Below are 15,617 nucleotides of genomic sequence, written 5' to 3'. Positions count from 1 at the left end.
CTTTATTATCACAAAAATAAATGTCATTTGGAATATATTACAATAGAAAATAGTTATTTTGTTTTGTTTTACTGTATTTTTGATCAAATGAAAGCAGCTTTGGTGTGCATAAATGGCTTTGGCACTAGTGTAAAAAATTTTAGCTCAACAGGTGCGTCGTTCCATCGCTGTCCTGCCGGAGTCGCTGTCGCGCGCTGTGTTTCTGCTCGTCTCCTCCTCTTCCTCCTGCAGGGCCTTTCAAAATCTCCCTGACCGCCCCATTATAACCGACAATGTAGCACACTGACCCGAGCACTCAGCAGAAAGACATCACATTCACAGCTTTAGCTCCGGCATTAGATCCAAACACACAGAACGGTTCAGTCTGAGGGCGAGCTCCGGATCAAACTAATGGATTTATAGCCGAATAACGGAGAGACTGCGCGCTTCTGTGAAACCGCCGGGTATGTTCTGATGATGGGTTTAACTTTGACTTTATCACACATAAATGTGTCATCTCATTTATAATAGATTCATGTATTCATTCGGCATTAAACTTTAATGTTGTGTGTCCTGCATATGGTTTGAGTTTGTGCCGTGATTTGATTTGTCGATTAATTTGTGACTGCAATGCTGAAGTTCAGAACTTTGTTTCTTTAACAATGAAAGACTTGTCTTTCACCTCAAAGCATGTTAGATAAACGAAGTGAAAAGGAAGTGGCAGTGATCTTAGTATGGGTGTGTATTTTGCGTGTTTAATGGCGTGTTTGTGTATTTAATGTTGCTGTGTGTATGTGTTGCTAAGAGTCACTGTTATGGACTGATGACCTCGATCATCTGAGATTGCAGAACTGTAGCCATGTGAGATGAGGGAAGTAGTTTTGGTTTTCAGCAGCTTGTGGCACTGTTTCTGTAATGACTTTAATTGTTTAAAAGCCATGTAAAATTAAGTGGAAACAGAGTTAGACAGACACCACAGTGATGGAATGAGCCTTCTGTCTGCAACTGAATCCAACCATCTGTTCATTTAAATGACTCTGTTGATCAGTCTGCTGTGTGTGTCTGTCATTGTCTTCCTTTGTGTCTGTGTCTCCCTGCTTGTGTGATGCTGAAATCTCTACGATTGCTGATTAGTTTTTATTGGATTGCTGAAATGATGATAATTTTTCAGTTTATTGTAAGTGAATTATTACAAAGAGATTTCTCCGATTTTTCTTATTCTATTCTAGCCCTATATGGGAGCTGTTGCCATAAGATACTATAACAGAGCCTCAATAGGTGCTGCTCGATCATGGCCAACAATGCAGACTTTGACATATATAATTTGATATTATGTAGTAAAATTATTTTGGAAAATATAAATATAAAAATATTCTGGCAATACATTTGTTGTATTGTGCTTACTTGTGTATTATTTACATGGTGAATGGTTCCCATGGTCATAGAAAACCTGGATATATAATGTTAAAATTGTGATTTCCAAATGTGGAAATATCACAATTTACAGTGATGCAGGTGGCATATGAAATGAATACAGTAATAAGGTTAGGCTCTTTAATTAATTAGTCAAATACAAAGATGTCTGTTTAATTTATTCCAGTTATGCTCAGTTCAAAAATATTTCTTTGTAAACAAAAAGAGCCAATCTCAATAATAAAATATAAAATTAATTATGAATAAAAAATGTAATTAATACAAAAATATAAAAAATAAAAATGATTATCCAGTTATCACAAATGAGTGGAAAAGTCAAAGAAATATATTGGTTAAAAGGTTTGGTTACCCGTTTATAGCTACTTTTGTATTTTAAAATTGGTCTGATTATTGATGCGATTTAAAAGTATTAGGCATTAAGGCATATATGGATGACCCTGTACATTTTTTTTATGGTTCGGAAAAGAAAAAAAAAAAGTCCCCCAAAATCAATTTCACATATTACCTCATCCAAATATCTGAGTGACTCTGAATCGGTTCTTCCTGAATAGAGAGACACCTGGCCACTCTCAGACGTCCTTGTAAGGGCCGGTGATGATGTCATTGACAAGGAGCAGATGGACACCAAACCCCTCCCCTTTTGTGTGTGTGTGTGTGTGTGTGCACCATCCACTGAAGAATAATAAATGAATACACACGCTTATATGCTTGTAAGGCTTTCAGAGGGGTCAGTGCTCCTTGGGACAAAAGACACCTGCAGCCGAGTGTGTTTGATTGTGTTCATCTCAGATGTTATAACTTGTGTGTACTGACGTTGGCCTCTCTCATCTGTGCTCTGCATTTAGCCCACAGATCTCTTCTCTTCCTGAGCGGAGGGATTGTGTGTGTCAGAAATAGTGCTGTAGGTCTCTCCATTTTTGTGGCTCAAGCTTTGTTCCATCATGAATCTTATATGCTCTTAATTACCATGAGCACAAATCCCAAGCTCAAGGATTGATTAAAGTCTTAAAAGTCACGGAAACTGAGTCATAAAATATGTCTTTGATTAGATATTGTTGGTGGTGTTTGCCTTGAGTAAAACAAGCATAACAATGTATGTCCAAGGGACAGTTTTATTGGAGATGTTTGTACATTAACAAGTATTAGGAATGTCCCTAATAAACTGATAATTATTTTATTAAGTTATGGCTGATAATTGACAATTGATAAATGAAAGTTTATTAAAATTACCTAAATAAATTGCACAAAAATACTAAAAAGTAAAATCTTTTTTTTATGCTGCAAGTAAATTTTGGCATCAACATTATAATGTTTAGTATGAACAAAAGTAAAAATTTTGAGATTTGTTAAAGATAATTTTAACAGTGTTAAATTACTAGTGTCTTTTAAAAATCAGTTGGTAATGTTTGTTAGATGACAACAAATGTTGTACAAGTATAAAAGTTAATTCATATAATTTGTATTTATTTATTATAAAATTATCTTTTAAAATGGTATATAATAAATATCTAATAATCTAAATATAAAAATGTGCATGCATAATTAAACACTGATACGTTTAAAAAATCTGTAATATTGGCCTATAGCTTGTACTGTACAGATATGTTGTGCATCCCTAATAAACCTAATACTGTACACTTATTATTTAAAAAACTGGTACCTCACATAATGGAAATATGCCCAGAGATGTAAAATATTTCTATATGCTCCTTATCCAACTGAAAAAGTCACGGAAATCCATTAGTCAACTGTGGGAACGTTGTTCCGCTGTTATGAAAGCTGTAGTCCTTTAATGGCTGACAGCCAATACAGCCTCCTTGGTAAAAGTAACCGGTGTGAGTGTGTCAAGCATTTGCGCTCGAGCTCGTTGTTGCTCTTGTCTGTTTTTTTTGTCACTCACTCTGGTTATTGATGGCTCTTTCTGCATCCTTGTGTTTTGAACAGGAATATGTTGGAGTTATTGTGAGTGTGAAAGTGAACTATCTGCCTTAGTAAGCTAAAAGCCAGTGGACGGGATGTGTAACTCTGTCTGTGTCTCTGTAGGAAAGGCTGATGGATGGAGCGAGGGACCAGTATGAGGAACGATTGAAAGAGGTGTTTGAGAGTTTTGATGGCAGTGGTTTGGGCTCTCTGAGTCCGGAAGAACTGACCGATCTCTGCCGGGCCCTTCAGCTGGAGGAGAACACACTGAACACACTCTTACACACACTGCTGGAGGACCAGATCCATGCACGGGTGAGAGACCACATATATTTCTTTGTGACATTTTCTATTTTTATTTTAGTCATTTTATTTTAATGTCTTTTTTGTGTATTTGTGTGTGTTAATTTTCATGCTGAGGCATTAAATACTGTTATTGTGGATTACATTTCAGAAACTTTGTGTTTTGTTCAAAACCCAAACCAAACAACCTTTTCGAGCATCTATAACTAGAAACTGTATAGTCTTGATAGACACTGATGAAAAGAGGAGTGATTCATTGCTACTGTTTTGATTTTTCAGGTTGATTTTGAACAGTTTAAGGATGCGCTGATCCTTGTGTTATCAAGCACAAACACAAATGATCCAGAAGAATGTCTTGAACGACCAGGTAACAACCTCATAACATCAAGACTGGTAGCGAAAAGGTTGTAGATTTAAACCATATAATGAACGGACATCATTATGTCATTGATCATTAAACTTAATTGATCATTTTAGATTATTGGCATCAAGTAACCTTGCTTGCTGGAACCAATATTGTGTAAAAAGAGCAGTTTAAATCCTCAGTTTGATGAATGTCTCATTAAATTGTATAGAAATTTCTGTTCTAAAAATATAATCGTCTTTGGATACACTGCTGTCTAGATATTGATATTACCATTGAAGGACCGTTTTAAAACAATTAATATTTATACATGCTGTGATGTCACATAAAAGTCACCAAAACTTGTAGGAATAAATATCTATTTATTAATTTTATATATCAATTTAGGTCTAATATAGTTTCTTTATGCGTTTACAGCTGTTTATATTTGGTCTGCTTGACTTATGACTAATGTATGACTGATATATATATATATATATATATATATATATATATATATATATATGTGTATAATTTTTTTTTTTTACTATAATTGACATTGGACACACAGTTTTTAATGCAGGTTGTGATCATGATCATTAGAAATCATGATGTAATCGAGAATGTATTAAAAACCAGACAGCCTGAGTTGAGGGATGAATGTAAGGTTAAATCTGGATTAAGGAGGATTATTCTGAGAACAGTGAGAGTGTAAATGAAGTCTATTCTATCTTAAAACAAGCTCTTCTCTAATTATGACATCTCACAGTTAATGATAGTAGCCAGAGCATTGCTATGCGGTTGCTACAAGTGTTTGCCTAATTATAAGCAATAGAAATAGTGATGCTTGCCTTAGCAAACATTATTTCTTCATGAATCATTTCTGCTTAACACTTGGTAGACAGCATTTATACACACAGTGTATGTGTTACCCTGGTCCTCAAACAAAACTTGCCATTCATCGTTCATTCATGCTCCCAATTGAATTTCAATCACAGGTTTCTAAGGTGAACGATAAACAAACGGTTCACAGATTTAGTTTCTAAAAACGTCCTGCGCTCTTATCAAAATATGCCACTGTTGCTAATATATCATGAATGATCTGGTAATGAAATCTGCAGACTTTATGGTATAGTTTGTCTAAACTCTATGCTGCCCATAAACACTACTCTTCAAACGTTTGATGTCGGTAAGATTAAAAAATATATACTTTAAACCAGCAAGGATGCATTAAATTGATAAAACGTGACAGTAAATATATTCATAATGATACAAAAGATTTCTATTTCAAGCAAATGCTGTTCTTTTGAATTTGTCAGCGTATCCTGAAAAAGGTACTATGGTTTTCACAAATATATTAAACAGCAAAACTGTTTTAAACATTGATAATAAGAAGAAATATTTCTTTAGCACTAAATCAGGATATTAGAATGGTTTCTGTAGTATCATGTCTCACTGAAGACTGGAGTTTGCAATCACAGGAAAAAAAATTACATTTTAAAATATTTGTAATATTTCACAGTATTACTGTTTTATGGTATTTTTGACCAAAGAAATGCAGCCTTGGTGAGCAAAAAAACGTTTAAAAAAAATCCTACCGCCCCCAAACTTTTGAACGGTAGTTTTTTTGTTTGTTTGTTTGTTTCAGGATATTTTCTGTCTTCAATTATTTAAGAAGTTATTTTATTAACAGATATTTGGTCATTAGACATCCCTTGAGCAAAATTTGTGAAAGAGTAACAAGTATTTTGAAAGTGTTGAGCTCGTTAGATGTTACTGTGGAGGAATGCATTTATTTTTGTATAAATGTTGTAAGAGTTATTTATCTCTCCCCTAGATTCCCCAGAAGTCCAGCCACGCTTCGTAAAGGGCAGTAAGCGCTATGGCCGCCGCTCTGCTCCGGAGTTCATTCACACGCACACTGATTCACACACACAGGCTGAAGATGAGGAGGAGGAGAAGGATGAAGATGCTCAAGAGAGCGATGACAGGACTGTACCCAGGAAACGTGAGGTAACAAACGCTCACATGAATAACAATGAAGCGTAAAGGTTAAGCCACATTCTTCTCGTTTGGAATCATCCATATCTGAATACACAGATAAAGCTGAAGGTTAAAGTTGCGATTTTCCTTCAGAAACAATCCAAATTATTCAGCTGGAACTAGCTCCAAAACATACAGTCTGGGTGTGGGTGGGTGTGTGTGTGTCTTTGCCCTCTGCTCTGACAGCAATTAATGAGGACTCTAGAAGAGACCCCCCAGTTTAAAGCAAAATATCAAGCAATGACGTCTCACGTTGAAAAGAATTTTATCGAATTCATGCTGGCTTGTGTTTGTGAGCTTTTGTGTGTGACTCTAGCCACGCTTTCCAGCAGGTGCACATTAATACACACTGCTGCGCAGAGCTCTCTCTGATAGTCTGGTGTGTGAACAGTCCTCCGGTTCTACAACAGCAGATGTTGTAGATGACCCTTCCCCACCCCCTGAATTCCATGGCACGTATTCTCCATCTGCTCCCTGCACCCCCAGAAATTCACTCTGTCCATATTTGAACACACACACAATGATCTTGACCAAACAATAGGGAAGTAGTTGATTAAGTGGCTTTTTAGTTTCACAACCTGTGGCTAGTTTTGCATAATTAGTATTTTAATAAATATTTTTTTTACTTTTCATTTTTAATTTGGTTAGCATTTATTATTATTGTTATTATTATTATATATTTAACTCTGAATTTTTTTTTTTTATGTTTGAGTCGTTTATGCTTACCAAGGCTGCATTTATTTGACCAAAAGTACAGTAAAAACAGTAATTCTATGAAATGTTCATTTTAAAATAAAGACTTTTCTGTTTTAAGATATTTTAAATGTAATTTGGCAAAGCTGAATTTTCAGCAATTTAGTAACATGATCCTTCATAAATCATTCTAATATGCTGATACAAAATCAATAAACATTTCTCATGGTTATTAATATTGAAAACAGTTATGCTGCTTAATATTTTTCTGGAAAGTGTGCTACATTTTTTTTTTTTTATACAACGTTCAGCATTTATTTAAAAATAGCAATTTTTTGAATGTTGTTAGTGTCACTTTTCATCAATTTAATGCATCCTTTATGAAAAAGCATTAATTTCTTTAAAAATAAATAAAAAATCTTACCCCAAATTTTTGAACCATAGTCAATATGTATTAAACCTTGAGTGGATTATAAAATACAGGCATGTTTTGATGTTAATTAATTGACAGTTAGTAATCCTAAACGATTACATTATTAATGATAAACAATCGTTCAATCCACAATTTAATCATTAACATCTCTTGTTAAAATTGTTCTCAGCTTATATCGATATAATAGAGCTTAAGTTTACCTCTTTATTTGAGATCATCTGCTTTTTTTATTGTTGCTCAGTACTGCTCCTACTGGGGGTGTGATTATCAGTGTTTTTCATCTGTGCATTTTATTTTTTTACAGCGCTGGAATGCTGACATAAGCATTTCTGAAGAGTTTGAAGCAGAAGGTGAGTTTAAATACTCTTTTTAAAAAAAATCTTCCCTTATGCAAGACATTTACACTGGATTGTGTGCAGGTCAGCTGCACCTCTGGAACCCAGATGAACCCAGCACACCACGTGGCAATGCATTGCCACTCTGTGACATGGAGGAGCGTTTGCATAACGCTTGCCATCAGCTCTCTCTACCCATAAACGGCACGGCCACACTGCAACAGCTACACACACTCTGCCAGCACATAGGCATTGAGGTATTTTCCACGATCACAACCTGAGATCCATTTAGTGGTTAAGTAAATCATGTTAACACATAGTTCCTGTGTGGGTTTGAATGTTCCCAGGTGGGTGAGGATCTGTTGCAGTGTGGTGATGAAAGTGCAATAGATGTGCAGGAGTTCATCTCATGCGTAATAAACCCCAGCAAACCACCCACACCATCAGCATCTACACCCTACAGACAATTAAAGAGACTCCATTCCACTCAGGTAGTACACAATAATAGGCTGTGTGCAAAACATGCCTAAATATAAGTGTTAAACCTCTTTTTTTCCATCTTTCTCTTTCTTCCAAGTTTGATGAGTCGGGTCGAAGGATCTCATGTGCTTTGAGCAGTACAATCGGTCTGCAGGTGTTTTCAGATTTGGATGATGGATCGGGACACGCTTCTGTGGAAACTCTCCTTTACAGGTGGATAGAAGAGGGAGTGGACAATAGCTCAGAGATCTTACAGGTAACACACATAGACTGAGTGTCTACACAACTCTGCATTTCAACTGGGATATTTGTAATAAGCTTTTATATATGTGTGTGTCTGTCTGTAGGCTCTGGATTTTAATCTGGAAGGTAAAGTGAATCTGTCTGAGCTGACCCTTGCTCTGGAGAATGAGCTGCTGAGCACTAAGAACTCAATCCACCAGGCGGCGCTAGTGAGCTTTAAGGCAGAGATCAGACATCTGCTGTGAGTCCATGTATTTGAACTCTGTGCATTTCAACTCTCATAGCTCACTCAAGCTTGGTCTAGATTTAGAAGTAGAACTGCTCCAGCGTACTAATGCATGATTCATATTATTAATTAATTTTTGTGATCATCAAAATAATTCATTAAATCCAGCTTATAATTCCAGTTCATTATTCTAACTCACCCTAGAGAATTTCAGCTGTTCACTCTGCATCACACTAGATCACTTCAGTTTGCTATTCACACACTCCATCTCATTCTAGTGGTCCTCAACCAAGGGGCCGGGACCCACTAGGGGGCCTTACCACAGTACACAAGAAAGCATAAAATGACTTAAAATAAGACAAGATATGTTTTTAAATAAGTTAATACAGCTAAAAAACAAGATGTAAACTGACATTATATTCTGTATTTTAATTTGTTACCTCAACACATTTTTAAGAATCAGGATTCCCACAGGAAAACCTGGATAAGAGAATGTTAAGTGTTATTTCTACATATAAAATATATATACTGAGAGTGTCTTATAAATGAATAAAATATTAAATAGCTAGAAAAAAATTAATTCTATATATGAATTACCAAAGCTATGTCAAGCTGCTTTGCGACTATTGTTTGTATGTAATAATACGGGGAGCTTTGGAATTAAAAAGGTTGAGAACTTCTGTTACACATCACTATTCGGACTCACTTCAGATCCCTTCAGCTCTTTTTCTTTTTAAAAGTCTTTTTATTAATATTTTACATAATATGACCATTTTAAAAAGAAAAAGGATGAAAAAATAAATAATACATTTTCTTGCTCCAACAGAGCTCCCCAACCCCACTGAACAATTATTTATTATACATTATATTATGCACATTCTTAATCTACTCTGTACCATATTATTATTATACTTCTGCAGATGATTCTAATTTAATATGGGCACTCATTCAAGATCACTTCGTTTCATTATTTGACTCGCCTCAGCTTGCTATTGTGACTAAAACCTATTGTTTTTCTCTTACTCTAAATCACATCTTGTTATTCTTCTTTAATCCAGGTCATTATTCAGACTCACTCCAGATTGTTTTTACACACTTATGCTCATTATTCAGACTCACTCCAGATTGTTTTTACACACTTATTCACTCAAGATCATTTTAGAACCATCAGAGCTCCAGTTTGCTTCTTATGTCAATTCTTTGTGTGACAGTGAGTGTGTTGACCTGGAAAGGCGTGAGAAGGAGAGAATTCGCTTTGATCTGGACAAAGCAGAGAAACTGAAATCTCAGCTGGCGTCTGAAGTCGATGACCACCATGCTGCCATTGAGCGCAATAACGAACTCAACCTCCGGTAACCTTTCACCTTCAATCAGCTGCAGCTTTTCCTTTGTTCATAAATGAACCCAAATTACTTTATACTCTAGAAAGCAGAAAGCTCTTATAGATTTAAAATTCTCCAAACCAATTACTGCTCTGCCTGTCATCTGTGATGTTTTCCACGATTGTATCTGTGTTTACCACAAACAACCTGGATTTTATGTTTCTAAACGAAACATGGCTAGAAGACAGCTGCAGTGCAACAGTCCTCAATGAAACAGCCCCTCCTAACTTTACTTTCATGAGTGTCTGCAGGACTGTTAGGAGAGATGGAGGTGTAGCTGCTCTATTTAAAGATGTCTATCAATGCAAGCAAGTGTCATTTGGTCAGTACTTGTCTTTTGAATATCTAGGGATTGTGATGAAAGGTGCTCCACACATTCTGTTTATCACTATTTACAGGCCTCCAAAATACAGAACTGTTATCAATGATTTCCTCAGAGTTTGACTGTTTTGCTATTGCAGGGGATTTTAATATTCACATAGATAATGCAGAAATCATTCAAAAACTACAAAAGAAATTATAACTGTTTTAAACACTTTTGACCTGATTCAGCATGTGCATGGACCCACACACATTCGAGGACACACACTAGTGTGCTATTTATGAAGGATATAGCTTTAACACCAAGCATTTCTGCAGACTCTGTTGATCTCCATGATTCCTTTAACTCAAAAGTTAAGATTGTTATTGATGATATTGCTCCTGTGAAAGTCAGTAAGAAGACTGGCAGACAGAAATCACTGTGGAGAAAATCAACAGCAGTACAGAGTATAAAAAGAAAATGCAAAAAAGCTGAGCGGATGTGGCCCGAAGACTAAACTTGAAATTCACTATAGCATCTAAAAATGCAGCCTTCATGCTTTCAATGTGGAACTAGCCACAGCTAGACAGACCTTTTTCTCAAACCTTATAAACAGTAACATAAACAACACTCGCTCTCTTTTTGCTACTGTTGAGAGACTAACAAACCCCCCAAGTCAGAGTCCTAGTGAAATGCTCTCCGACAGCAAATGCAATGAGTTTGCTTCCTTCTTTTCTGAGAAGGTCAAAAATATCAGAAAGGTGATTAGCATTTCCTCAAGTTATGCAGAGGTCAAACAGATTCAACCGGAATTTCAAAAATAAGTTAGTTACTATGTCTGGTTTTGAAGCCATTGATAGCAACATTTTGGAAGAAATAGTACAACACCTTAAATCGTCAACCTGCTATCTTGGCACACTTACCACATATTTTTACAAAAGTGTGCTTAACTGTTTAGAAGCAGATCTCTTAGAAGTGGTGAACACCTCACTTTTTCTGGGACTTTTCCAAACTCCCTGAAAACTGCAGTTGTTAAGCCCCTTCTGAAAAAGAGCAATCTTGATAACACCATACTTCCACCAAATATTCCTTTTTATAGGCAAGATTATTGAAAAGGTAGTTTTTAAATGGGTCATATGACGTTGCTAAAAAGAACATTATGTTGTGTACTTGGTGTAATGCAATGTGTTTATGCGGTTTAAGGTCGATTTTTACAAAGCTCATCGTTCAGTTGTCATTGCATTTGGAAACACAGATGAAGTTCTCAAGGTGAATGCATACCCTGACTCTAGGTGTCAAACAACTAAAAATCAAGTCAAGAATCTTGGTGTGATTCTGGAGACAGACCTTAGTTTCAGTAGTCATGTCAAAGCAGTAACTAAATCAGCATATTATTATCTCAAAAACATTGTAAGAATTACATGTTTATAGTTTCCAGTCAAGATTGGAGAAACTTGTTAATGCATTTATCACAAGCAGGGTGGATTATTGTAATGGTCTCCTCACCGGCCTTCCCAAGAAGACCATTAGACCGCTGCAGTTCATCCAGAACGCTGCTGCCAGGATTCTGACTAGAACCAGAAAATCTGAGCATTTCACACCAGTCCTCAGGTCCTTACACTGGCTTCCAGTTATATTTAGGATTGATTTTAAAGTACTTTTACTCGTTTATAAATCACTCAATGGCCTAGGACCTAAATACATTGCAGATATGCTCACTGAATATAAACCTAACAGACTACTCCGATCATTAGGATCGAGTCAGTTAGAAATACTAAGGGTTCACACAAAACAAGGGGAGTCCGCTTTTAGCTATTGTGCCGCCTGCAGTTGGAATCAGCTTTCAGATGTGCTAAAACATTAGCCACATTTAAATCTAGACTCAAAACTTATCTGTTTAGCTGTGCATTTATTGAATGAGCACTGTGCTACGTCCGAACTGATTGCACTATTTTATGCATAATCATTTTCTATTTTTAACTGTTTTAAGTTCATTTTAAATCCATTTTTAAATCATTTTAAAAGCTTTTAAATTCCTTGTTTTAATGTTGTGATTTTTTTAATGATTATTTTACTTTCTTTTATGTAAAGCACTTTGAATTACCATTGTGTATGAAATGTGCTATATAAATAAACTTGCCTTGCCTTGCCTACCTGCAGAAATTGCTGCATAAACACAGAAGGCTTGTTCTGTGGACATTGATGGTCTATGCATGTGGGTGTGAGCATGTGTATTCATATGTCATGTGCATGTGTCTTTATGTCCATGCATGCAATTTAAACAGGAAGTTGGAGCAGGAATATAAAGAGAGTATGACGGCTCTGAGAGCAGAGCTTAGTAAAGAGGTGGAGCTTGTGCAGCAGCAGGCCAATCAGCATCGAGAAGAGCTTGAACAGGAAATTGGCAAGATGAGAGAAGATGAAACCTTCCTACGAGAACATCTATCTCTCACCATTAAAGTAATCAGCATTTTGGATTGAATTTGTTTTGTTTTGTTTTGTTTTAGCACCGTGAATTGCCTGCTACATGCTTACGTCACATTCCTGTCAGCCTGTCATCTTAATTTGATTTGAATTGCAAAATGTTTTGTATATTTTTGTCTTCAATAACTTTGTTGTGTAGGAAAATGGTCGTCTGGAGTCTGAGCTTATTGAGACCACAGAGAAACTCGTGGAGGCTGAAAACCAGCTGAACAAAGTGCAAAAAAACCTGGACGGTGTTTTGAAAGAGAAGGTACTGGAATTAGCACAGACACAGACATCCGTACTGACATGAGGAGAAACATACAATAGTATGATGTCAATAGTAACATCATCTCAGACACACCTGTCTTTCCTGACATCACTTACTCAAGCCTGTTAACATTACAGACACATCTTTCAAATTATTTACATCAGGTTTCATACTATCTTGATAAATCTGAGTATATAAGGTAGCCTATTTTTAAAAGTGTTTTCAAGACTAGGAAAAGTCATGTAAATTGATTAAAACATATAACTCTGTAGCCATTTTATATATTTTTATGAATAAACATTGTTCTAGTTATGCCAAACACTTTTTTTTTTGTTTTTTTGTAGAAATTGTGAATACATATATCTTTGAAAATCCTCGTCTAGTAAATCATGATCAATAGGAAAATGCTTTTGTGTGTAGTTTGGTGATTTGGATCCAGACAGCGCAGAGTTTTATCAGCAGGAGGAGCATCTAAGACAGCTGCGCAGGAACTACGAGGAGCAGTGCAGGGTCTGTAACCTCTCTGTTTCTGTTTACTTTGCTTTCGTTTCATTCTATTATACTGTGTCACTCAAATTCATATCTATATCTGTATGTGTATTGTAGGAGTTGCAGGATCGTATAGATGAGCTGGAAGCTCAGCTGGAGGAATATCAGACTTCAGGCCACACACCCTCAACATGTCCCGGACTGAGTTTGTCTGATGAACTGGCCGGCAAGAGTCCAGACCCAGGTAACATACTTGTCTGCTCATACTCAATACTCATAGATAACACTAAATGCTTGCAGTTGGAGTCCATCTTCTGTCACTCAGCTGTGCTCTTGTGTGTGTGCATTTGTAGGTTCTCAGGAGCAGCAGCCATTAAACATGAGTCTAGAGACTGAGATGTTACTGGAGCAGCACCAGCGAGAGATAGAAAACATCAGGGCAATGGTGAGACGCACGCGTGTACATACTAAAACTATGAAAAATATGGAAAAAATGTATAGTTGCTGTATTTGTGAATTGTATGAAACCAAAGCATATTTGCATTCAGATCAGTTTGAATTGTACATTTTTTAAATACAATTTTAGGTGAACTGGACCTTTAAAAATTTAGGTTAAATTTGTACTTTTAAGATAATGAACTGTACCTTTAGGAATTTTCATTTTTATATGAACTGTAACTTTAAGATAAAAGTAAATGCCAAACTATCCTTATTGTTTAAAGAATAAAAGTTGACTCTTCCTGTTGCTCTCTGATGCCCTCTGTAGGTTTATGAAGAAAAACGCAGTGCAGAGGAAGAGAGGAGTCATCTCTCCCTGCAGCACCAACAGGAGGTGCAGGTTTTGAGGGAGGAGCTGGCAAGAGAACTAGAGAGAGCGAACAGATTGGAGCAGGAAATTTCTGCCCTCAAAATTCTCCACCAGCAGGAGCTTCACTCTCTCACGCAGGAGGCACAGGACACCAGAAGCCGTGCAGAACAGCTGGAAGCAAATGTGCAAATTCTGGAGGAAAAACAGACTGCCTATGAGGAGCAGATCAGAGTGCATGCTGAGGAGATGAGTCTGATGAAATCCAAGCACCAGGAGGTGCTGGAGGCCAATCTGCAGGAGCAGAGAGAGAGACTGCAAGAGGAGAAGGAAAAGGAGGAGAAGAGGCTTAAGGAGCAGTGGAAAGAAGAGCAAAATAGCTATGAGGAGGTGCTAAGTGCTCAGCTTGAGGAGATGCAGCATAGAACAGAACAGGAGTGTGTTGAGCTGGAAAAGAGGCTCAGGGAGGAGTGGGAGTGGGAGAGGCAGGATTTAGAGGAGAACAGTAAGGAGGCATTGCAAGCTGTGCTGGAGGAGAGAGAGCGGAGGCTCAAGGAGGAATGGGAGCAGGAGAGGCAGGAACTAGAGGAGATCAGTAAGGAGACACTGCAGGCTGTGCTGGAGGAGAGGCTGGAGAGGGAGAGGAGGCTCAGGCAACAGTGGGATGAGGAGCGGGCTTCGTTAGAGAACAAACATCACACTCTGCTCCTACAGCGTTTGCAGGAGGAGAGGGAACACCTCCGCTCACAGCAGGAGGAGACAGAGAGCATTATAATGGAGCATTGGGGGAGAGAGAGGGCTCAGCTGGAGAAACAGCATGAGGAGGCACTTCAGGCCTGTTTGGAGCAGGAGAGAGAGAGACTGCAAGGAGAGAGAGAGGAGCAGGAGAGGAGGTGGCAGCAGGTACTGAATGAAGAGCAGAGCCGGATGGTGGAGGCGCACAGGGAGGCCATGCAGGAGCTGAGTGCCAAACACAGCGAGGAGAGAGAAAGACTCAGCAGCCTTTTGGAGAAACTACGCTCAGATATTGCAGAACAGAGGTAAGACACACTAGTTAAAATTACTAATTTTAAAGCTGCAGTCCATAACTTTTTTGGTTAAAAATGATCCGAAATCAATATTTGAGCAAGTACATAAAGCTGCAGTCCATAACTTTTTTGGTTAAAAATGATCCAAAATCAATATTTGAGCAAGTACACAACCAGCCAGTGTTCAAAACTATCGCCTTACTTTAGCCCGATTCTCAACGGTTATCTTATAATAATGTTTTCTAATTTGAGTGGTAAGGGTAGGTTTTCGCGGGAAATTCGAGCATGGCACTGCGTCATTACGTCACATCTGTAAACATAAAGAAGTTGTCCCGGCTACTAGACTATCGCATGTGTGGATCCTGCAGGTGGCTGGTCGTTTATAGCCTTTTCTCACAGCAGCTGGAATAATTAAATGTATCATTTTGATGGCGGATTGTAATCCA

General features: G+C 37.2%; 1 protein-coding gene across 1 annotated transcript in view; it reads left to right on the top strand.

Annotated features, from left to right (window-relative positions):
- The first annotated feature begins 3,281 nt into the window (after positions 1-3,281).
- Positions 3,282-15,617, top strand: part of LOC107705448 (ninein-like) — a 22,485-nt gene continuing 10,149 nt past the window's right edge. Inside the window, 16 exon segments of the mRNA XM_016508752.1 lie at positions 3,282-3,375; positions 3,457-3,648; positions 3,916-4,003; positions 5,817-5,992; positions 7,453-7,498; positions 7,568-7,740; positions 7,831-7,974; positions 8,061-8,219; positions 8,311-8,447; positions 9,644-9,784; positions 12,401-12,575; positions 12,739-12,849; positions 13,270-13,359; positions 13,456-13,582; positions 13,692-13,783; positions 14,105-15,183. Coding sequence (XP_016364238.1) covers positions 3,325-3,375; positions 3,457-3,648; positions 3,916-4,003; positions 5,817-5,992; positions 7,453-7,498; positions 7,568-7,740; positions 7,831-7,974; positions 8,061-8,219; positions 8,311-8,447; positions 9,644-9,784; positions 12,401-12,575; positions 12,739-12,849; positions 13,270-13,359; positions 13,456-13,582; positions 13,692-13,783; positions 14,105-15,183 — 2,981 coding nt within the window. The 5' untranslated portion in view covers positions 3,282-3,324.

This window comes from Sinocyclocheilus rhinocerous, unplaced genomic scaffold, assembly GCF_001515625.1.
Source record: "Sinocyclocheilus rhinocerous isolate Xijiao unplaced genomic scaffold, SAMN03320098_v1.1 scaffold564, whole genome shotgun sequence".
Classification (NCBI taxonomy): domain Eukaryota; kingdom Metazoa; phylum Chordata; class Actinopteri; order Cypriniformes; family Cyprinidae; genus Sinocyclocheilus; species Sinocyclocheilus rhinocerous.
The sequence above is the reverse complement of the archived record's forward strand: the minus strand, read 5'-3'. Positions and strand labels throughout refer to the sequence as shown.